This window comes from Giraffa tippelskirchi, chromosome 1, assembly GCF_054371585.1.
Source record: "Giraffa tippelskirchi isolate mGirTip1 chromosome 1, T2T-mGirTip1v1.2.pri, whole genome shotgun sequence".
Taxonomy (NCBI): Eukaryota; Metazoa; Chordata; class Mammalia; order Artiodactyla; family Giraffidae; genus Giraffa; species Giraffa tippelskirchi.
This window is the reverse complement of record NC_137275.1, coordinates 198,817,279-198,841,639: the sequence shown is the minus strand read 5'-3', so window position 1 is coordinate 198,841,639 and position 24,361 is coordinate 198,817,279. Positions and strand designations below refer to the sequence as shown.

The window sequence follows — 24,361 nt, the reverse complement described above, 5'->3', positions numbered from 1 at the left end:
CTGTGTCTTTCTTTATGCCTTTCTCTTGTTCAGTTGCTCAGTCATATCCGACTCTTTGTAACCCCATGGACTGCAGCACGCCAGTTTTCCCTGTCCTTCACCGTGTCCTGGAGCTTGCTCAAACTCATGTCCATTGAGTTGGTGATGCCATCCAACCGTCTCGTCCTCTGTCGTCCCCTTCTCCTCCTGCCCTCAATCTTTCCCAGCATTAGGGTCTTTTCCAATGAGTCAGCTCTTCAAATCAGGTGGCCAAAATACTGAAGCTTCAGCTTCAGCATCAGTCCTTCCAATGAATATTCAGGGTTGATTTCTTTTAGGATTGACTGGTTGGATCTCCTTGCAGTCCAAGGGACTCTCAAGAGTCTTCTCCAACACCACAGTTCAAAAGCATCAATTCTTCAGTGCCCAGCCTTATTTATGGTACACTCTCACATCCATATGTGACTACTGGAAAAACCATAGCTTTGACTATACCGACTTTTATCAGCAAAGTAATGTCTCTGCTTTTTAATATGCTGTTTAGGTTGTCCCTTTCTCTTAGTACCTTTCAAGGCTAGACCTTCACCTGTGGTCTGGATCCCAATTTCTTCTGCCTTCAGGACTTCACTCTTTCTGTTGTCACCTCCCTGGCATAATCTCTTTTCCCCGTTAGTCTTTTTCCTTGATACACAAACAGGTTCTCGTGGGTTGGAAATCTTACAGAAAAACTTGAACGAACTTTTTGGCCAACCCAATATTATCTTCTCAACTTACAAACAAACTACCCTTGATCCCACAATGCCCTCCAGCTACTGCCAGTTTCCCCATCCAGATTTAAGGAGCAGTCCCAGGGGCTTGTCCTTTCACTGCCTGCCCACCTCACCTTGGCATCTGCCTACTTAGAGTGCTCACGTGAAGGTGACCAAAGAGTCCTTCAGCTCCAGGGGCTTTCCCACTTCTGCTTCTGGTCCTCAGCAGTAGTCAATAAAGTCAGTGTTCCCTCCTTTCTGAAACTCTCACTGCTCTTAGACTTCAGGGTCTTGCACAGGGCCTCCTACCCAGCAGGAGTACATAGTCACCCTCCAGGCTCAGTCCTGGGGCTTCTCCTCTCCTCTCTGTGTTCTGTTCCTAAGCTGCCCACACAGTCTATGGCTGTAAAAACCATTTGTAATCTATTTCTAATCTCTATGCTGATAACTTCCAAATTTTAGATCTCCAGTCCCCAGATCTCAGGGCAGCATTATCCACTGCCTATGTGACATTTCCCCACATCCTCAAATTTAATACGAGTGAAAGAGAACTCTTGATTTTTTTTTTTTTACTCCAACCTTTTGTCTCGCCTAGTTTTCCCTATTCAGTGAATCCAATCTGTTGTTTAAGGCAGAAAATTGGGAGTAAACTTGTCTTCTCCCTTTTCCAACAACCAGTTCAACACCAAACTGAATTTATCCAATTGGCTCTGTCTCCATGGCAACTACTCTACTCTAGCAAACCGCCACCACCTAGCTCCTTATGGTTTCCCCTAGTCCGCTCTGCCCTCTTCCAGGCAGAAGCTGGAAAAACCTTTTAGAAACATATTAATACATCAAATCATGTCATGCTTCAACAATTTCTACTGCGGTTGGAACAAAATCCAAATTCTTTTCTACAATCAACAAAGCTTTGCATGCTCCAGCTTCATTTCTGTCTCTCCCTTCATCTCATGCCATTCTCTCCTCGATTTATTATGCACTAAGTACACTAGCCTTCTCTCAAAAGCCCCTCCCTCTTCAGAAAGTTCTTACTCTGTTCTTTGCCTGATTATCCTTCAAGTCCTAACTCACATGTCACTTGTGTAGAGAGGTCTTCCCTGACTTCCTGCTAGAAAGAAGTGGTGCCCCTGCTGATCCCACTATTCTCTATAGAGGAAGCTGTCCATTTCTTTCCTATAACACACTATTTCATAATTATTTATAAGTTTTTTTACTTTTGAAAATTTTATGGTTTGATGCCAAACCTCATCTCACTGTACTGTAAGCTCTTTGTCTCTTTTTTGACACTGTATGTTCAGCGCTTAGCACAATGCCTGAGTGCCTGTCAGGTGCTCAATAAATATTCAACTACTAAATGAATAGAATGCACTTAAGTATTTCATTTACCTGTATTTCATTTTTTATCAATTCAGGGATTAACCTTCTTAAAACACTAAAACATTTGGGATTTTTTTCTTTTGGCCATGCTGCAAAGCTTGTGGAATCTTATTTCCGCAACCAGTGACTGAACCGGGGCGCCGCAGTGCAAGTTCAGAGTTCTAACCACTGGGTCACGAGGGAATTTGGGGATTTACTTTTTAAAGTGTACAAATTCAGATTTTTCTGAAACATTCAGATGCTGAGTGTAGTTAAAATTCAAATAATTTGTGTATTTAACTAGGTAGTTATATTTCTTTTGAGAACTATTCACAAAGCCAGGTGTTATTATAGATGACATACCTGCGGATCCCCTTCGGTGTTTCTCCAATTATGAAGGTGGTCTGGTCTGTTCGGAAGACTTTTTTCTTCTTCTGACTTACAGGGTGTGAGATGTAAAGAGGAAATGAAATGCTGCCTTCACTTGGTGGTTGGCATTTCTTTGTACATGTTGATATATCACCCTTCATTTTTTCCTTATGTGTCTGAAACAAGGGATAAGAGCAAAAACTGAAAAAATAGTCATTTTTAGTCAAATAAGAAGCCTGTCTTACTTTTTCCCAATATTCTTACAATCTTGTACATCATATTCATGGGCTTCCCTCGTAGCTCAGTTGGTAAAGAATCTGCTGGCAATCCAGGGGACCTGGGTTTGATTCTTGGGGTGGGGAGATCCCCTGGGGAAGGAAATGGCAACCCACTCCAGTATTCTTGCCTGGAGAATCCCATGGACAGAGGAGCCTGGCAAGCTACAGCCCATGGGGTCGCAAGAGTTGGACATAACTTAGAAACTAAACCACCAAACCATATCATATTCTCCAAGTGACACTGCCAGATCTTGTTAGATCTTTAAAAAGATACTACATTTAGCAGTAATGTGATACTTCTATTTTCATTAAGATATATACTAAAGATATACCTTTCTTAAAGATACATTAAAGGTAATGGTAATATGATATTTCTACTGTCAAGACTGTGGGTATACTGATACACATGCTGGCATCTACTTTCCTAAATAAGGATACAAATTAGTGATGAAAATAATGGTATAGATAATGTAAATAATGGTATAAAATAAGATATTTAAAAAATTTTAATTTAGTAATTTTTCTCAATATTACTAAGCAGACTTTCAGTTATTTAATCTTACATAAGTAGTCAAACTTTTAAAAATAACAATCTTTATATGATAATGAAATAAACTAGTTTCATAAATCCTACTTCAATCTCTACTGAGTTACAGGAAGTAACTGTTAAGATGTTTACCATAGGGCATTGAAATTACAGAGAGAATCATATTTATTTTATAGACTAAGGGTTTCTTGCTTAACACAAATTGTTAAAAATAGTGAGTCAAGAAAAAAATAATTTTAAACTGTATGGTTCCAATTTCCCTGATAAAATGGAATGGTGAATATGTGGAAAGTCCTCATCTTATTTCAAAAAGAGAAATGTGTGCATGCTCAGTCATTCAGTTGTGGACTCTTTAGTGACCCCATGGACTGTAGCGTGCCAGGCACCTCTGTCTGTGGAATTCTCCAGGCAAGAATACTGGAGTGGATAGCCATTCCCTTCTCCAGGGGATCTTCCAGACCCAGGAATTGAACCTGGGTCTCTGGCCTCTCCTGTATTGGCAGGTGGATTCTTTACCACTGAGCCACCTGGGAAATATTGGATGCAATTTGACAACAACAATAAAATTATATTTGAGCTCAAAAGTAAGAAAGGAAAATCTCTAGATGCCCAAATTAAAGTAACATAGCAGCAGGTGGGAGGTGAAGCTCAGCAGCCCTCAAGGATGGGTCCTAAGTTCTGGACTGCAGGACTCCATGTGTAGAGGGAAAATGGAAAAGATTTAACTCTCTGAGTTAAACAATCAACAAACCAAAAACACAGCAGGAATTAAAAGCATGTCCAGTTTTCAAATTAAAGCTAGGAAAGCCCAAACTGGGCCACAGGATAGAAACAGGCTACTTTTTTGGTCTTGATAGAATCTCTGGTGAAAACATGGAATGCCCAGCCTGTGCTATTTGTGGAACACACTTGCATTGTAAGGAAAATCTAAGCTAAAAACCAACATAAAAAACCAGCCCAGAATCAGTGAAAACCATAGATCTCAATGAGGGTAAATACAAAAACATAACATAGGAACACTTTTTAAGTTTAGAGAATGCTTGTGATTCTAAGGGGGAGGGCGGGGGAAGAGCTCAGGTAAAATTATAAAGAACATACAAAACCCACTACCATGAAAGTGGGCAGATACAACAAATGTGAGAATCTGTATCTGAGGAATTATAGATTACAAAGCAATGTGAAAGAGACTTTAAATTATTAGCATGTTCAGAAAGATAAAGGAAGTACTAGGTATTATAAAATACCAGATATGAGAAAGAACCAAATACAAACCCTAGAAGGGAAATATAGGTTTGGAAAAAAAGGATATAGAAACAAACTTAAAATATGTGTTAAGCAGCAGGCTAAATAGCCTTACAATGATAGTTTATAAAATAGTAGAATAAATTACTCAGAATGCTGTGCAGAGATTAAAAAAGAAAAACAAGAAAGAAAAATTAAGAGACAGAAGACCTGTCAGAAGATAAACCAAATTTGTAAAATATTAGAAGGATAGAATAGAGAAAATAGAAGAGATAATGCCAAAGATGTAATGGCCGAGAACTGAAGAAGGCATGAATCTTCAAACTAAAGAAGGAGAATCTCTAGTGTGAAAAATGAAAATAAATCTGTACCTTGTTATATCACAGGAAAGAGAATATCTTATAAACAGAGAAAAAAGATAAGCTATCCCACAAAGAAATAATAATCAAACTAAAGGCAGACTTCTCATTACCACTACTACTATCACCACCACTGCCACCAGAAGATAGTGAGGCTATCTTCAACATGCAGGGAAAAAAACCTATCAACCTAGAATTCTACACCCAGTTAAACTACCATTTTAAGAAATCTGCAGGCATACAAATACTGCAAAACACAGACTAGTAATTCTCAGGAAGACAATTATTCTTTCGTTCAATGGGATTGAAGTAGTACATATCATTGAATGTGGCTGGGGAATGGCTTTCATTCCACATATATTTACAAAGCACCTATTATGTTCCTGTCACCATGCAATGTAATTGAGAACCAAAATATTTACATACAGAAAGAGGATTGTACTCTTAAGGGACTTAAAAATGCTGAGTTACCCCTCCCTTTTTAAGATGGCTCATTTAGTTTATTCCTTTTAAAAATTAAATTATCTCTTTAATTTATATTCAAGTTCATTTCACTGAAATAAACTGAACAAGAGAAATAATTGTTGTTTTTTTTTTAAAGCAAACTGTTCCTAATGAAAAGAAACTGACTTCTTCAAAATCTACTGTGATTCAGATGGGCATCACAAAATGCCAGGTTGTCAGTTTGAACCAGGGCTTTGCATCACTCAGTAATGCTGAAAGTACATTTCCTAAATCTTAAAACATTATTGATAAAGAGAGAAAAATGTTCATCACTAAAGATAAATTTGAAAGAGATTTGATGCATTTACTTCACATCACAAGAAAATAAGATGAATTTTAGTAGTTCGTAATAAAAAATCTCATTATCTTTGATGATTCCCAAGAAATAACTGTCCATTATTATAAGGAGGGATGGTAATGTCTATGTGGGGATAGAGGGAGTAAGCCAAAAGAGAAGGAACTAGGCCAACAAGGAACATACCCTCCTCATACACTGTAATTTCTGAAACCATGGAGAAATCATGCCAGGCAATCACAATCTTCAATTATTTACATGATTATTCTGGGTCTTTCTGACTCTGGAAGCATTATATATATATATATATATATATATATTTTTATATACAATATAAAGCTCATATTTCAAACCACAGATACATTTTTTATTAAATTAGTTTTACATATTCTTCAGGAAAATTCAACTTTTCCAATCATAGCTATCCGACATGTGAATTTTAAATTTTAAATTTATGACAAACATGCTATACTTTAAAACCTGGTTGTTTTAGATAATAATGAAAAGAGAAAAGCATTTTTCTCTCACATGGGCTCAATATTCCATCTTTTATTTTAAAAAAATATCTAGGTTCAGATTTCCATTTTAGTAGGGTAGTTTACACTTACTGAAACAAGGTTGTGAAACAACATTTCGTTTATTAATTTGTTCAATAAACACTTTGATGCCCTGGTTATAAAAGCTGGTGTCACCATTTTGTAGTAAAATAGTATCTTTTACAATAGATAATATAAGGAAAATAGTGACACAATGCAGTTGCAACTCCAGGGGCAGTTATAATTTATTATAAAGCAAAGCACAAGGCTTGCGACCAAGATGAAAAGATTCCAAATTATGTGAAATTACATGCAAACTCGTTTACTACCACTTATGTCAAAGCTGGGAAGTCATATGACACTGGGGCAACGGTATGAAGTAGCAACAGTAATGAAAGGTCAAGAAATAAAAAATTCAGTAAAATGAGCTGGATTAGGAATTTAAAAGATAATATTATTGCTTCTTAACATTATGGTAGAGGGTAAAACTGCCAGCTCAGGAAAGCAAAATAAATACACTCTTCTTTCCACCAGAGAACCGAATGGCCAACAGTTGGAACTCTATGTCTGTATTCGATAGGAAATTTTGAGATCATTTAACATGAAGAAAGCAGAAAGCCCAGTTTCCATAAAAACCTCTAATTGTTTCTAACTTTTCCTAAAAAGTTTCTTCAAAATTATCCAAGATTTGCTTTGAGGAATTATCTCTACACTCCATGATGCTGATGTAGGTTTCCTTCCTCTTAAGATTTATGGTTATAATGTTAAGGAGGAAATTATGAAGACAAGAACTTTGCATAGTATTTGTATAATATAAATATGTCTGCTAATAAGTATTTTAACAAAGCTTGACACCGAGTTTAATTTATAACAGTAACTGGTATGTTCATGATTATTTTCATAAATTATTGGATATTGTTAGGTATTTCTACTATAGTACTTTTATGAAAATAATCAAACTTAACTTATGGAATATTTATTAAAAATAAAACTCAGTAAGTGTAAAGAGTATAGTAATTATTTCTAAATTATGTAAACATATAGTTAAAAAATCCATTTGACGATAAGATTAACTGAATGGAAATGTGGGGTTACTTGTGCTGTGCTGTGCTAAGTTACTTCAGTCACGTCCAGCTCTTTGCAATTCTGTGGAATGTAGTCTACCAGGCTCCTCTATCCATGGGATTCTCTAGGCAAGAATACTGGAGTGGGCTGCCATGCCCTCCTCCAGGGGATCTTCCCAACCAGGGATCGAACCCAGGTCTCCCACATTGCAGGCGGATTCTTTACCAGCCAAGCTACCAGGGAAGCTCCATGAGTTACTTAAGAAAGCTAAATCTATCAGAGAATACTGAAATAATAATTCCAATTTATGAGTAGTAATATATCTTCCTCCTTTGGCTGTTTCCTATGTAGAGAAGCCAATTGAAAGTTGAAAAAGTAGAGGAAAAATCCTCTCCCTTGAGAATTAAACAGGTCTAAAAAGGTAAAAGGTGGGCCATGGCTAATTGTGTTAAATCCTAATCTGATTTATATAATTAAAAAAATTTAAATGTTATTGTCAGAAAAAGAAATATTTGTTATTAAAAACAAATTTCAGAATATAAAAATTATTTAATTCAATCCAAGACACTAAATATATATTATTTCTACAAGTGGTAATTATTTTAATATATTTTGGCCAAAATAATCTCCTTACCTATCCACAATTAAGTGTTTACTGTGGAAATGGCTCACTTCAAAGACTTCATAAATATCTACTTTTAAAAAAATTGAAGTACAGTTCATTTACAATATTATATTAGTTTTAGGTATAAAACATAGTAATTCATTATTTTTTATAGATTATACTCCATTTAAAATTATTATACAACACAATAATATGCTATGCTGCACAATGTATCATGAATATCTGCTTTGACTTAATTTTGATAAAACTATAAAATCATTATTCATTTTTCTAATGTCTCTATAAAATATATTTGAAAATACATCATAAAAATTACTATTTAAACATGTATAAAGCATACATTCTGTAAAATAAAAGCTATAATTTTAAGTTGTAAAAGATATACATTAGGATTATAACAAATAAGAGGGTACTTCTATAGGGAAGCATTTCTTCTTTTAGAGTAGCCAAAATGAATTTACACTAGACCTAGTCAACTATATACAATCCTGTACAACTTATTTATTTCTTTTGGTAAAGTTTTAGATTTATATTGATTCTAGGAGGAAAGTTTCTTATCCTTAGATTAATAGTATGAGACATTCAAAAGACTTTTGATAGTATTTTTTTTCTTTTAATCCCAAAGTGTACTGTCTGTATTACAAGGCATTAGACCTAAGCCAACAGCATTATTTTAATTGAACCAGTAGTTATTTTTTGAAAGGCATAACTGAAAAAAGAAGATAAGGTATAAATAGATTTTCAATTTAAAGAGTAAGAAGAAATAAAAAATAAAAAAGTTTGCAAATAATCTTTGTTGCCAATGTACTGAGAAAAGGAAAAAAGGGAATATTCCCCCTACCTCACAGCCATGTGACTACATTAGCATTTTTCTATTTACTCTGCTACATATGAAATTTATCTTTACACAATAGAAAACTTCCCAGGTGGCTTCCCAGGTGACTCAGTGGTAAAGAATCTGCCTGCAATGCAGGAGACACAAGTTGGATCCCTGGGTTAGGAAGACTCCCTGGAGAAGGAATTGGCAACCCACTCTAGTATTCTTGCCTGGAAAATCCCATGAAGAGAGGAGCCTGGCGGGCTATAGTCCATGGAGGTAGCAAAAGTGTTGGACACGACTTGGCGACTAGACAACAATAACAACAAATAGAAAATTTCACTGGAATAGTGCAGAGAATGTGGTCTTTTAAATATATTTTTAAAAAAATTTTTAAAATAAATTTTAAAAATAATTTTTTTTTTTAATCTATTAATTAATTTTTGTCTGTGCTGGGTCTTCGTTGCTGCTTAAACTTTTCTCTAGCTGCAATGTGAGACCTTCTCACTGCGGTGGCTTCTCTTGTTGCAGAGAAAAGGCTCTAGGCATGTGGGCTTCAGTAGTTGCAGCATGTGGGCTCAATAGCTGTGGATCCTAGGCTCTAGAGCACAGACTCAGTTGTGGTGTGCACAAGCTTAGTTACTCCGAGGCAAGTGGGATCTTCTCGGATCAGGGATCAAACATATGTCTTCTGCACTGGCAGGTGGGTTTTTACCACTGACCCACCAGGAAAGCCTCAGTGCAGAGAATGTTTAAGGAAAAAAAACCCTCTTTCTTTGAAGTAAAAAATAATTTTGGAGGCAAATTACTAAAGAACTATAGAGGGCATCTAGGTAGGAATTGCAAGGAAAAGGGAAAAGTTGATAGGGATCCGTTTTCCTATACACATCCATCCGTGGGCAACAAATAGGGCAGGAAACATCACAATCCAGGAGACTGAGTTATAAAAACCACCAAGGATGGCCTCTAGTTTCCATTTTGGCAGGAGAAATACTATTGTAATCTGTGCCATCTTTCTAAATCTCTTTGAGGCTAATTACTGGAGACACATTGATAGCTGGTGCAGATAATGCCGATTCCTATTCTGCTCATTTGTACCCCTCTCAAGTAGAGGAAGCTTTGAAGGGGATAATGTTCGATGCAAAACAGCCTGATAGGATGGGTAGCCTGTCTGTGGTAGGCTACCAGGAGGTAGTGAAATTTTTATTACGCAATTTTGGAATGGATCTGTCTGCTGAGCTAGTTTTTCTCACCTTAGAAAACATATTACAGAGCACACATACACCAGAGCAAAGAGCAATGAATATTTAACAGCCACATTCACCACTTTTTTCCATAATCAGATTTTTTGCTGTTGTTGTTTAGTTGCTAAGTCGTGTCTGATTCTTTTTTGACCCCATGGACTGTAGCCCACCAGGCTCCTCTGTCCGTGGGATTTCCCAAGCAAGAATACTGGAGTGGGTTGTCATTTCCTTCTCCAGGGTATCTTCCCAACCCAGGGATCCAATCTGCATCTCCTGCTTAGCAGGCAGATTCTTTACCACTGAGCCACCAGGGAAGTCCTCAGCCTTGATTAGTCATTGAGAAAATGGACATCAGGGAGGACATTTTCAAAGGCAATGGAAGGTCCCAATGGCTCTGACCCATTGAGAAGCCTGAGTTTGGAGCTTAAGAATCACCAGAGGATCTGCCCCTTTCAGGAAGCTTCACTTGTTCCTGAGAATAGCACAGAGCTTCACAAGGCAGTCTATGGTCACTGTCAGAACTGGGCACGTTGTGTAGCCAAATCCCTCACATTGGTCTGATCACACTAACTTTGCCATAAAGACTTTTTTTTTAAAAAGTGCTCTTTCACTTTTTTTTCTTCATTCAACCTTAAATAGTTAAGTCCGAGAGGCAGCAATGCTTTTGTTTACACATCTGTTCAAACAAAGGTTAAAAAAGAAATCTCTCTTTGGGTAAAGGCCAAACCCTGTAAACACATTGAAAAAAAGTCATAAACTTGCTTGTCTTTGCAAAGCAGGGAATCAGGAGTTCTATAAAAACATATAGCACATGTAAACAAATTCATTCAAATGGCATCTGAGAGTCCAAAATGACAAAGAACTTCAAGGATCTTTGCACAAGTGTGAAAAAGTCCTTATCCTTCAAGTGATCATTCAAGATTTCTGCCTGGAGGTAGAAAATACTACTGTAAATGCAGTTTTCCAATACTCAACAAAAACCTAAGGCAACTGTGAGATACCCCTGAATTGCCTTCACTCAGACTCTGGAGAAAAGCCAGCTGGTTAAAGGACCCACCACAAATATACAGTGAAGTATAATTTTCTGCATATGTTTAAAAATGTCATTCAAATCTGAAAAAACAAACTTAGATTCAAATCCACACCTTCCCTCCCTCCCCTTCTTTTAGGTGGTAAAGGGAGATTAAAGTTTGTAATTATGGGTCTGTTTTCCTCCTGGAAGGAGTAACAGTTACAATTAAGTTTTATATATATATAGATATGTACGTATTTTCTTTTTTGGTAGTACTTTGCTTTCTGAATGAGCCACAAAAGGACAGGCTGCCCTGAGTCTAGCTTCCTTTTTTTGTGCACAACACCCATTTCTCACTGTCCAAGAAACTCATCTATCTGAAAGAACAAAGCGATAGCCTCAGGAGTACAGCTGACTACTGTGAGGCACACACTACAAACATAAATGCAGAAGCCCTATCTCCCTGGGACCTGGGAACCTGAAGGGACTGCCATCGCACTCAACCTGTAGGAAAGGGCCAGGTGAGATGGTGGCAATCACCTTCAAAAAAGCCTGTGGACCAGCAACGGGGAGTGTCTGCTAATATAATCTCAGACCTTCATGGGAGGATGGTCAGGCAGTAGATTCCTCTCAATACTTCCCACACACAAAGGCTAGAGCAAGATCTAGGGCCTTTTGGGGTAGCTGTCTGAGCAAGGACTCAGCACTACAAGCCCTGGTGTCTAGGCCTTCCTCGATCATTTATTGTGTAAATTTGGGGAAAGTCTTTTTTCTTTTTTTTAATCTTCTTGAGCCTCATTATCCTAAGGAATAATGAGGCATTTGGAGATCAGGATCTAGGGGATAAAAATTTGGATCTGGGACCCCCATGAGTCTCTTCCATATTTGAAGTTCACAATTCTACTAGTCTTTTTAGGATCTCCAGTAAGTTGTAATGAGTAAGGTCTTTAGCATCTTATAATCCTGACTCAATTTTAAATCTTTACATATAATATTTATGTTAATATAAAAATGTCTGTAAAGATTACTTGAAAGTTCTACACTAAATAATACTTGTTAGTGAAAAGATCACGGAAGGGTGGTGCTGATGGAAAAATTTTAAAGTCTTTCTTGGCAGGCACCCGCCCCTGCTTGCCTTTCCAGTGGCTGGCACTTCCCACAGGGAGCTTAGGCTCTCACTTCCTTCCTCTAGGCCTCTAGTTAGAGTAAGTGTAGGCTTCTATGTAGGCTGATTCAGTTTTAAGGCCATGGATGGCTCTCCAGTGTCTAGGAAAGAACATTTCAAGCACTGTGCCACAAATGACACTGGGACATTGTTACTAGTTGTGAAGATGGATGCAGATTATTGTTTATAATCAAGTACTGAAAACTGTGAATAATTCTCCTTTTTAGTGAATTAGAGTAGGTTTCCTATAAGCACATCATTTTCACTCTCTTCTATTCTGATAATGCTTTCATGAGCCATGTAGCAGAGGAAGTAAAGCGTTCACACAGAGAAAGGCCAACTGAAAGTATGTTCCACTAGAACTGAATTTAATAATCAAGTGACCCTGGCAATTCTGAAACTTTTTGGTTTTAGGACCGCTTTATAGTTTAAAAATTTATGAGGACCCCAAAGAGATTTTGTTTATGTGGGTTATATCTATCGAAAGTTTAAAACAATTAATTCATTAAAAATAAAAATAAGCCAATTACATGTTAACTTAAATAACTCTTTTTACCAACAAAAAAGTTTATATTTTCCAAGGCAAACAAACAAAAAACTGACCAGAAGAGTGACTACATTTTACATTTTTACAAATGTCTTTAGTAGCTGGCTTAATAAAAGACAGCTGGGTTCTCATATCTGCTTCTGCATTCAGTCTGCTGCAACAATACTGTCTTAGTTGGAGTATATGAAGAAAATCAGCTTCAGATAGATATGTAATTGAAAAAGGGAAGAATATTTTCATAGCCTTTTCAGATAACTATAGATATTCTTTTTCGATACTTTATCAAAATTCAATTAAGGTTAGTTTCATGTAATATTTGAAACCACATCAGAATTTTTCACTAAAATTAAAATTCATTGGTATATTTTGTACTTTGGCTGAATTTTTTCCCCATGCATGATTTTGTAATATAATTCACTGTTCATCTGGAAAACAGTCAGTTATGCATATCTTCAAAATGTTGACACATTCAAATTATACAACATCAAAAAATCATATTTGTTGTTAAATATTTAAATATTGGGAATGGGTCATGGCCATGTGCTCAGGAAAGGTTGATTGCCCTCTCAGTTCTTAGTGGATGAACTGAGATTAGTCAAGCCAATTATGTCCTGCCAGAAAGATTTTCCTCCAAAACAAAAGGAGAGACACACGAAGAGAAGCATAGCTTCCTGTCCTTGGATACATTTGTATGAGGAAACACGTTCTTAAGATGTAGCAGTCATGTTGTAACATGAGGAAAAAAGCCTCATGGAACTAAAAATTAACTTGCTAAGGACAGTGGAGAAGAAAATCAGAGAGGCTGATATCTTATGATGTCACCGGACTGTAGCATTACACCTGAAAATATTTCCCTCCAGACTTGCTGTCATGTGAATTAGTTAACAGCCTATTGCATAGGTTATTTTCAGATGGTTATTCTACTCTATGCTACTGAATGCGTCCTGTGAAGTGAAATGAAAGGCGCTCAGTCGTGTCTGACTCTTTGCGATCCCATGGACTATGCAGTCCATGGAATTCTCCAGGCCAGAATACTGGAGTGGGTAGCCTTTCCCTTCTGCAGATATATATAAAGTGTCACATAATACAGTAAGTGCTATAGCATACATACATGCATATACACACACAAGTAAAGATGAATTTGAGGAAAACATTCACTTTTAGCTTTGGAGAAGACAGAGGAGAACTGTCACTAATGATACAAGGAGTTGGAGTTCAACAGGCAAACACAGGTAAAATGGAATTTTAAACAAAAGAAACACGAGAGCAAAGACATGGAAAAGTAAAAATCCACAGTGTGCTTGAAGACTGATTCATAAACTGAAGGATGACTAGGAAGAACCTGTTCACCTTGCTACGTTCAGGGTCTAGTACAGTGCCCGGCACAAAGTTACTGTCAGTAATTCTGAATGAGTGTCTCAGAATGAGACTGGAAAAGCAGGCTAGCACCAAATTGAGACAAGCCTTACATGCCATAGAATAAAGAAACAAAACATATTTTATAGAACTTTGGAACACAGAAAATTACTCCCCAAAGTGACTGCTTGGATTTGTTACTGCTAGATGAGGAAAGCTCACAAAGTCACACATGGGTGGGGATATCTTTCTGACACCATTCTCCATGTTCTCCCTTCTTGAGTGGGTTTCCTGTACTACAACTATGGTCAACAGATGACAGATAATGAGTGAAGATGAAGAATACCACCATTTATGGTGCTCTAAAATGACTAACATCTTTACATCATCTGCTAGAATACTCCTTTTAACATTAACTTGTGGAGCCTATACGCACAGTGAAAACTGTTGTGGGCATCTGCATTATGTAGTAATTTCTTGCAGCAAATACTAGTAACAAATGTTTTCTGAACTTCCACTCTGTATTGCCTGTTGCTAAGTGGTGATGCTAATGGACATGTATGCCGTGGTCCTGATCCTTAAGAAGTGTGTAACGTACATGAGAAGAGAGCAAACACTAACACGATGTCCACCACGTCCACAATGATGATAGGCACAGAGAATGGGTGTGCAAGGAGCTTGGAATAGAGTGATCGCTGAAGACTGACGTTTTATGGAGGGAGTGAAACTTGAATTGGGGGTGAAGGATCAGCCAGTAGATGATTTGGTTGGAGATGTAGACTGAGTAAGTTTATTGAAGACCATGAATGACAGGCAAACCTGAGAATACTTCTAATTCAGATAAGGAGGGACTGTTTCCCTTGGCTGATTATAAATACATTCAGTAGCTCTGAACAACGCCAAGTCATTGCCAGAGGACTTTTATGAAAATTCTGAGATTTGTTTATAGAAAAGATAGTTTAAACTATTTACTTTTCAGAACATAGTGATGGGGTTCTTTATACCCTGACAATAACTGAAAACCTAAATTATTCAAAAAGTATCAATTATATACAAGACACTACTTTAGGTCTCCAGAGTTATCAAATGAGAATCAGAGATATATTCTGCTATTTTTAAAGTCCAGAGTTTACTAGAAAAGAAGATGTATACTTACCTAACTGATAAAAATTTGGAAGTCATATGTTAGAATAACTAGGCCAAAGTACTATTACATGAAGCAGAAAAAGTGTAAGAAGGACAGCTAACCCACAGCTTATGTTGGAATTGGGGCAGGCTTTGTGAAAGAGTGACACATCTGAGTTACATGCTGAGAGGTAGAGAGGTTTGGAGATTTGGGAGGTTAGGACAACTAAGGCTGAGTAGATACTGCCAAGTCTTACGGTATTTCTTGAGTCCAGATAGTTTTAACTATCTAAAAAAAAGATTTTTAAAGGGAAAGATACCTTCAGGCCACCTAAATTTTTTGTTTAACTGCTAAAGTGAGGAAAATTCTGAATAGACAAGTTAACTTGAAAAATTAAGACTGATTTGTCATATTGGAAAAGCAAAATAGAATTAAAAAAAAAAAAAAAGGAAAATCTCCAAAGCAAGATAGAAAGTAAAGGAACTGGGAGAAAAGCACAGGAGAAACCAGAGGATTGAAAGACTACAGGGATTTAAGCTAACTGCCACTGTTGCGCCTGAGGGAAGTCATATACCATCTCTTTAAAAAAAAAATCAGTAAAATAATATTGTTTGCATTAGTCTCCAAGAATCCTTCAAGTTCTGAAATACTATGATTCCCTATCCTTATACTTTTGCTTTATTCATCCTATAAAACTCAGAATTCATATGTGTAAAGGCAGGATTCTCAGATGACAAGGGGATAGGTGTTTCCGTTAAGTGGCCATGTCCAATTGATACCATGGTTTTCATAGAGGGATAAAATATACATTTGAAAAGGGATATTAAGTGCTTAACATTCTCTTAAGTCACTAGGTAGTCAATCAGAGTTCAGTGAGGCCTTATATCTCTAAGCCTTTATATTATTACTTATGCTCAGATGCTCAGTCGTGTCAGACTCTCTGAGACCTCATGAATTATAGCCCACCAGGCTCCTCTGTCTATGGGATTCTCCCAGCAAGGATACTAGAGTGGGGTGCCATTTTCTCCTCCAGGGGATCTTATCGACCCAGGAATTAAACCATTGTCTCTTGTATCCCCTACATTGGCAGGTGGATTCTTTTAGAAAGCACTATTTAAAGAAATACTATTTTTAAACTATTTATAATCTTCCAACCATTCTTAACGGAGAAACTGTTCAAAGAAGCCTTATCAATCTTCTAAGCAATTGGAACAATGACCAGCTAGGAGAAGACTTAGAATCAAGCTACTTCCTAATGAGCAAAGAATATTTTTATCAGTCCAGGCCATTGTCACAATAGCTTATCAATTCAGTTCAGTCGCTCAGTCGTGTCCAACTCTTTGCGACCCTGTGAATAGCAGCACGCCAGGCCTCTCTGTCCATCACCAACTCTCGGAGTCCACCCAAACCCATGTCCATCGAGTCAGTGATGCCATCCAACCATCTCATCCTCTGTCGTCCCCTTCTCCTCCTGCCCCCAATCCTTCCCAGCATCAGGGTCTTTTCCAATGAGTCAACTCTTCGCATGAGGTGGCCAAAGTATTGGAGTTTCAGCTTCAACATCAGCCCTTCCAATGAATAACCAGGACTGATCTCCTTTAGGATGGACTGGTTGGATCTTCTTGCAGTCCAAGGGCCTCTCAAGAGTCTTCTCCAACACCACAGTTCAAAAGCATCAATTCTTCGGCGCTCAGCTTTCTTCACCGTCCAACTCTCACATCCATACATGACCACTGGAAAAACCATAGCCTTGACTAGATGGACCTTTGTTGGCAAAGCAATGTCTCTGCTTTTCAATATGCTATCTAGGTTGGTCATAACCTTCCTTCCAAGGAGTAAGCGTCTTTTAATTTCATGGCTGCAATCACCATCAGCAGTGATTCTGGAGCCCCAAAAAATAAAGTCTGACACTGTAGCTTATAATTACTGTCAAATATAATTTTTTTCTATAGTATTCTTTATGATAAACCAGGTACAGTTCAAGGTGGGTCCTTCATCTATAAAATTTGAGGACTGAACTAGATATCTTTTATGGTATTCTAACATATTTTATTATTGGTGCTACTAACAGAGCCTGGCAGGCTATAGGGTCCATGGAGTTGCAAAGGGTTGGACAAAACTGAGCAACTAACACACACGGTAATAACAAAAATAATAACAGGTCATTGCATAGAACAAGAGAAAGAGCTTCACTCATCACCCCTACTAGTAAGCAATAAGCAATAATCATAAATACAATAATAAACATGTCTGCCTTTCTGGCAAGAATTGAATGTGGCTTTGTCCCCACTAGCTCATTAGTGACATTACTCCACCAGTCCTGGAAACATCACTGTGAGGAAGGATGCCACAGCTCCTTGTCACCACCAGCTAGAAGTGGAATACATGTTTATAGGTAACCCCAGATTCTCATTCCCTTGACTAGGTAACAGGTGATTTTCACAAATGACACTATCTATCTCTCTGAATCAGTCCTAGTTCTAAGGATAGAAATACAAAAGCCTTCTTCTTGCCAACACTGGTCCCATGATTTTATACATGTATACACACAATTTTAAAAATCTGATCTTTACTAAAATCACTTGGAAGAAAGGCTTTCTGATGCAAATACTATAAAATTAACATCTCAAGACAGAAAAATGATAAAACCATGAAAAATCCCACGCAGCAAGAGTTAATTCCATTGGATGGTAAAACCATACACCTTACTTACCGGACTACTTCATAAACCAGTCGTTTGTGAACAATTACTTTAAACCATCATGCCATTCACCATCCTGAAAAAGAGGCTAATGGAATGCTATATCTCCCCAAAGTCTGCTTATTGTAAATAGCCCATCTCTCCTTGCTGACACCAAAAGCTGTATAAACATACTGCAATCAAATCCACCATAGCTCATAAAAATCCTTTCTTTAAGTAACCTACAAAATGCCAATCTAATACAAATAAGAGAAAGAGAAGTTCTTACTAAGACAACATTTTGTATTTACAGTATTCTCTGAACAGTGCTTAAACCTGCACTGGTTATATAAAAGACTCTCTCCCCCATGCCACCACCACCCCCAGGCTGACAGCATGCTTAGTTCTCTCATTTACACCACACTGCAGTAACATAAAGAAGGGTTTACTATTAATCCAGGTTTTACTACAAAGTGACCCGTTATTTCTGTCAAACACTGGCAAGAGTGCCAAGTGTCTGTCATCCCATTCAGGGGATTAAGTCTTCTTTTATAGTCTGATACTTGTACCAATTTATAAAAATACAGATATAGTTTCTTCGAGTTGGTCACAGTCTATATTTTGGCTTAGATTCAGGCAACAGAGGTTGACTATGACAGCTGGCAGGAAACTGAGGGGAGAATACATCCTCCCCCTTTCAGCCACCACATCTCAGTTGCCATAGTGATTAATCCTTAATTGAATGCTGTCTTTGTATAATCTTTTCAGAAAACTTTAAGTAAGCTTAAGTTGAAAACATAACAGTTGACTGAAAAAATGAGGTACCACATCACACAGGTATAGCTAAATTTTATGACATACTTCCATATGCAGTAAAATAACTTTAATAAAGGTATTATCCATTCCTTCCAGTGCTTAAACATTTCTGTTTGGTCTAAGCTTAAACCTAAATCACACAAGTTTTCCCTCTTGTTATCAGACATCTTATCTTTTAAAATAAGCTGTTATCAGAAATGGTTCTGAAATATCCAAGCACAACTGAATGTAAAGCAAGTTCTTATTTTACATAGTTTGTACTGCTAAATTAAACAGGCATAATTAGAAATTTAAGGTTTTAATTCAACAGATCTATCAAATATGTTCTATAAGTAGAAATTAATTTATAAAAGTATACACTGTAAGAAACCAAAGGAAATATGGGAAAGACAGTATATTTTAGAACTTTTCCTAATATATGGTTGAATTTGATTTGATTCACAGCTTTTGCCATTTCGGTTTCTAATAATTACATCAAAGGACTGAGAAACTCTGAAAGACTACAATATGTTATTTATGATTGCAGTGTACATTATTTCTCCTTTGTAAGTTTTTCATTTAGTATATTCCTTTGTAATTTAGCTAAAGGCTCTCACTTAGACTCAATTACAGTATTCCTTGGGAAGTAAAATACTTGCATATTGTGGCCACTGTTAATCTTGTGTTGCCTTCGTACAAATAAATAGGACTTGTTTTGTTTTCTTAGGAACTGAGGCAGCACATCTGCATCTGGCTGCAGACACAGACACATACACGGAGAGACCACACACAGACATAACACACACACACACACACACTCTTTTCAAACACAAAGGTCTCTAATAAATCTTTGATGACAGACATGAAGCACTCAAAAGAATTCTCAGTAATCAAAAAGATTCTGGATGTAAACCCTAGAATAAAGATACTGTACTGGAGCTGGGAGGTCTAGGGGTATTTGGAGATTTCAGAAAGAAGAGGGTTGTCAATATTTCTAATTCTATGGCTGAGCCTTTTTGGCTTCATCTTGTTTCATTTACCTTTAGTTTATTCACGTTTCCTTCCGTAATGGTTTAAAAGTTTTTTTCTAAACTGCAACTCCATCATTGCCACCTATCACCACACAGCGAGATGCAAAACCTCTCAGTGAGTGACACACATATCTCTAACCAAAGGTGGTGGTGTGTTTCAACGATTTATTCATTAAAGGTGCTGAAGTATCATCAACCAGATATGATGAAATCAATGACTGTGAACAGTTTTTTCCCTTAGAAATTCTGTGAATGATTTTGAAATGTTATCAATATCTCAAATCATCTTTACAAATAGTTTTAGTAAAGAGAAACATAATACTACCATCATTCTCTCTCACTGACTTTATTAGTTTGTAGTTTCCAGAAGAATTATAATGAAGAAAACCCAGAGTACTACGTACAGAGATGCAAAACAACTAGTTTGATGGCAGAGTGCAGTCTCACTCATTTGAATGAATGCTGGCAGCCATGGAGATATCATGAATTAGAAGCAACCACTTAAACTGATGAACCTAAACAGAAACTAGATCTATCAGCTTTAAACAGAAGTCACTAATTATTTTCACTCTAATACAGAATATCCTAAAATAAAATTAATATAAATTATAAAGCACCGAGTGACTTTGTTTTCATAAACAAAAACTTAGTCACATATAAAAATTTGAAAAATACTATATTAATAGCATAAGCATTCTTAATTTTTCATTTAAAAGGAAGTTCAAAGCCCAGATGGACTAGCACCACCCATTCTTTTACTTATAGTTAAATATGATTGCAGGGCTTCCCTGGCGGCTCAGTAGTAAAGAATCTGCCTGCAATGCAGGAGAAACAGGTTCGATCCCTGGGTCAGGGAGATACCCTAGAGGAGGGCATGGCAACCCACCCCACTATTCTTGCCTGGAGAATCCCAAGCACAGAGGAGCCTGGCAGGCTGCAGTCCATGAGGCTGCAAAGAGTCAGACATGACTGAAGCGACTGGGCATGTAGGGCATGAAAGGCTGTTTATAATTTGTCCTTGTTGATTTTCACCTTCTAGGGAAGTTAAAGACCTGACATCAGTCTTATCCATTGGTTGCAATAACAATACTTACTATTCATTAACTGCTTACTTTGTGTCAGATACTGTTCAGAGCATTCTATAGGCATTACCTCATTTAGTCTTCACAAGAACCTCTTGAGGTAAGCAGTCTAATTACTTGTATTTTAAGCACAAGAAAATTGAGGCACAGAGAAGCTAAGTAACTTTTTCATGGTCACAAAGGAAGTATCAGGTAGAGTTACAATTCAAACTGACATCTGAATAGATTCCATGCCATAGACCAGTTATAACCATCAAAATTCCTCTGCCTTGAGAAGATTACAGAGCTCAACAAATGGAAGATGTCTCATTATATGAATTCTTTTATTTATTTCTAAATAAACTAAAAGGAGAAAACATGAGGTACGCCCAGGGGCTGGGTTTTATGTCAAAAATACAATAGGTTTAGTTTTTGACGTTGGTGAAAAACTAAGAACATCCTAAGTATGTATGAAAGTGAAAGTGAAGTCGCTCAGTCGTGTCCGACTCTTTGCGACCCCATGGACTGTAGCCCACCAAGCTCCTCCATTCATGGAATTTTCTAGGCAAGAGTACTGGAGTGGGTTGCCATTTCCTTCTCCAGGGGCTTATGTATGATCACTATCTATTTTGAAAACTGATTTTCATATACCAAGACCTTTCTTTCTATCTATTCATTTAATTTTTATTGGAGTATAGTTGATTCATAATGCTGTTAGTTTCAGATGTACAGCAAAATTCACTGTTGATTCATGAATTATACATATACACATATCCCTTCATTTTTAGATTCTTATCCCATATAAGTCATTATGGAGTACTGAGAAAAGTTCCCTGTGCTATACACTAGGTCCTAATTAGTTATCTATTTTATATATAGCAGTATATACCCAAGATCTTTCTTTTTTGTAAGTTTATAATACTGTCCTCAAGTGGTTGTTGTACATAAGTAACACAATACAGATTTCAAGATGCTGAAGTACAATGATACTATTAACTTGATGTATTAAATGATATAGGTCAAATCTGAGAGACTAAATCTTACTGTCAGAATTTTATTATATCAAGTACTGATTTAAAGAAGTTAGCTGACGAAATCAGTTTGTTTATATAGACTGTTCTTGCCCTGCTAGCATTGGTGGCATGGGATTGGCCTTCCAGCTTAATGGCTTTAAAACTTCCCTGAATATTTTTTATACCCACCATGATTCAGTCATTAAACACCAGATTTCTTCGTATTCCTTGAAAAAGTTCTGCTAAATTGGTCTATGTGTGATGGGGAAGATATATGGCCTCAAAAGGCATATCAGAAACTCCAGGGGCAGGGTATTCCAGTTAGTTTCTCCTGGCAAGAAATGTTCCTCACTCTGAACATCACTGTGAAGAAACAAGGTTTCTGATGAGATTGTACTGTCCATCTCAAGGATGTTCAGGCTAAAAAAGGTTGAAAGCTATTTGTATTGCTAATGTAAAGATGAAACTCCCTTCCCTCCCCCAATTAAAAGCAAAGTATATTTCCACCGGTGGCTTCCCTGGTGGCTCAGTGGTCAAGAATCTACCTACAGTGCAGGAGACATGGGTTCGGTCCCTGGGTTGGGAAGATCCCCTAGAGAAGGAAATGGCAACCGACTCCAATATATTTGACTGGAAAATCCCATGGAGAGAGGAGCCTGGCGGGCTACAGTCCATGGGGTCGCAAAAAGGTCGGGCATGACTTAACAACTAAATAGCAAACAACAAAAAATATTTCCATCATGTTTGTTTTTACAACTTTCCTTATGAAGGTTCCAAAGGGACTTTTTACTGCTTCTTGGTCCATTTGGGGAGGTATTATAAGGCTATAAATTTCTTCTCTGAGAAATATTTAAATAAGCTAGTGACCAATATCCAGTTAAATTACTGTATTAACATGTACTACAGAATTTGCCAAGTTTTCTGACCTTTCACATTAAAATCTGTTTGGAAAAGAGCATGGTTTTAATAAAAGGCACAGTTTAAAAGAAAAAAAAAACAATAAAAAATTAGCTGTCTGTTTAAAAGATTCTGATATGCTCCTCATTTTAATATAGCAAATTTCTGGCAAACCCAGCACATTTCTGCCTACCTTTTCCATATAGCTTCTACAAGGTAGTCAAACTGTAGAAATGCTATCTACAGTACTGCTTGAGATATGGTATACTCCTAGGTAAAGTGAGAATATAAAAAAGTAGCATACTTGGGTCAGGAAAGTGCTTATATATGATTTGCATTTTGGAACCAGGCCTTTGGCTTACATCAAAAAATGCTAAAAGCACAGCCTTTCAAAGTCCAATATTACATCAACTCTAAGAATATTACAAGACAACATGCTCAGCTGCTTCAGTTGTGTCTGACTCGGTGACTCCATGGACCGTATCCTGCCAGGCCCCTCTGTCCCCTCTGTCCATGGGATTGTTCAGGTAAGAATGCTAGAGTGGGTTGCCACGCCCTCCTCCAGGGGATCTTCCTGACCCAGGGATTCTGTCTCCTGTGTTTCCTGCACTGCAGGCGGATTCTTTACCATTGAGCCACCAAGGAAATTATAAGACAACTGACTGTTGTCATGCAGTGGTCCCCATTCAAAATGCCAGGAGACAAATTCTTTCAAATTAAGCACTAGGAAAAGCTTTGCACCTTCTCTGAAGGACTGTTTTTTTGTGTTTGTTCCCCCCACCCCTTTTTTGTTCTTTAAGGACATTTAGCTCAGCGTTTCTCAGCAGGGTGTTATGGCATTTTGGGCAGAACAATTCTTAGCATGTGGGATGCTTCCCTATCTACCCTCCTGGGCCTCCCCGCACCCCATGGCAGCCCTGCCTCCAGACTTTAATGCCAGTCAGGCACTTTGTCATAGTGACCACCCAAACTGCCCAACATTTCCAAATGGACTAGTTAAGAAAATACTAAATACATTGTTCACTTCCTTTGTTTTGTCTACCAGGAGACTCAACCAAATTTGCCATTAAAAAATGTATCTGGGTAAGTATAGTATATCTTACATACCTGCATTCTAATCTTATATATCTGCATTCTAACTTCCATCTTAATTTCTATTTTCCTTGGTCATGAATTTTTATTCTGATTTAATTAAAACGATCCCAAATCTTTGTCACAGCAGATGTGTTTGTGTGCTCAGTCATGTCCAATTCTCTGTGACCCCATGGACTGTAGCCCGCCAGGCTCCCCGGTCCATGGCATTTTCCAGGCAGGAATCCTGGAGTGGGCTGCCATTTCACTTACACTTATTTGTAAGTGATTTAAAATCTTGTTGGTACTTTTGAAGGGGTACTTAGAGAAGATCCTATTGAGGAACTTCTGTAAAATGATATAAAAACTAGAGATATATTATCTTCTTACCTTAGAAGTGCAAACAGCTATGTTAGCAGGAAGCTGAGAAAACTGCTTCAGTTCAAATACATCACGTGCTGCCCATCGACTCATGTGATTTTCAGCTTTGCTTGATCCAATCACATTCTGGTTTGAGTGAATGTAAGCCACTTCCCGAACACCATCTACGAAGTAATTGATGTTTATTAACTGATGTCTTATGATCAAACAATATAGTTCAAGAAATACTTTAAAAATTATCAGCAACACATTTAAAAC

At 37.3% G+C, this 24,361-nt stretch overlaps 1 protein-coding gene across 19 annotated transcripts in view; it reads right to left on the bottom strand.

Annotated features, from left to right (window-relative positions):
* Window positions 1-24,361, bottom strand: part of ERCC6L2 (ERCC excision repair 6 like 2) — a 176,592-nt gene that overhangs the window by 24,155 nt on the left and 128,076 nt on the right. For all 19 annotated transcript variants that reach the window (XM_081523003.1, XM_081522914.1, XM_081522967.1 and 16 more), the window contains 2 exons: window positions 24,113-24,267; window positions 2,451-2,632 (listed from right to left, as the gene is read on the bottom strand). In XM_081523003.1, the coding sequence (XP_081379129.1) occupies window positions 2,451-2,632; window positions 24,113-24,267 (337 nt within the window). The remainder of the gene's footprint in view (window positions 1-2,450; window positions 2,633-24,112; window positions 24,268-24,361) is intronic.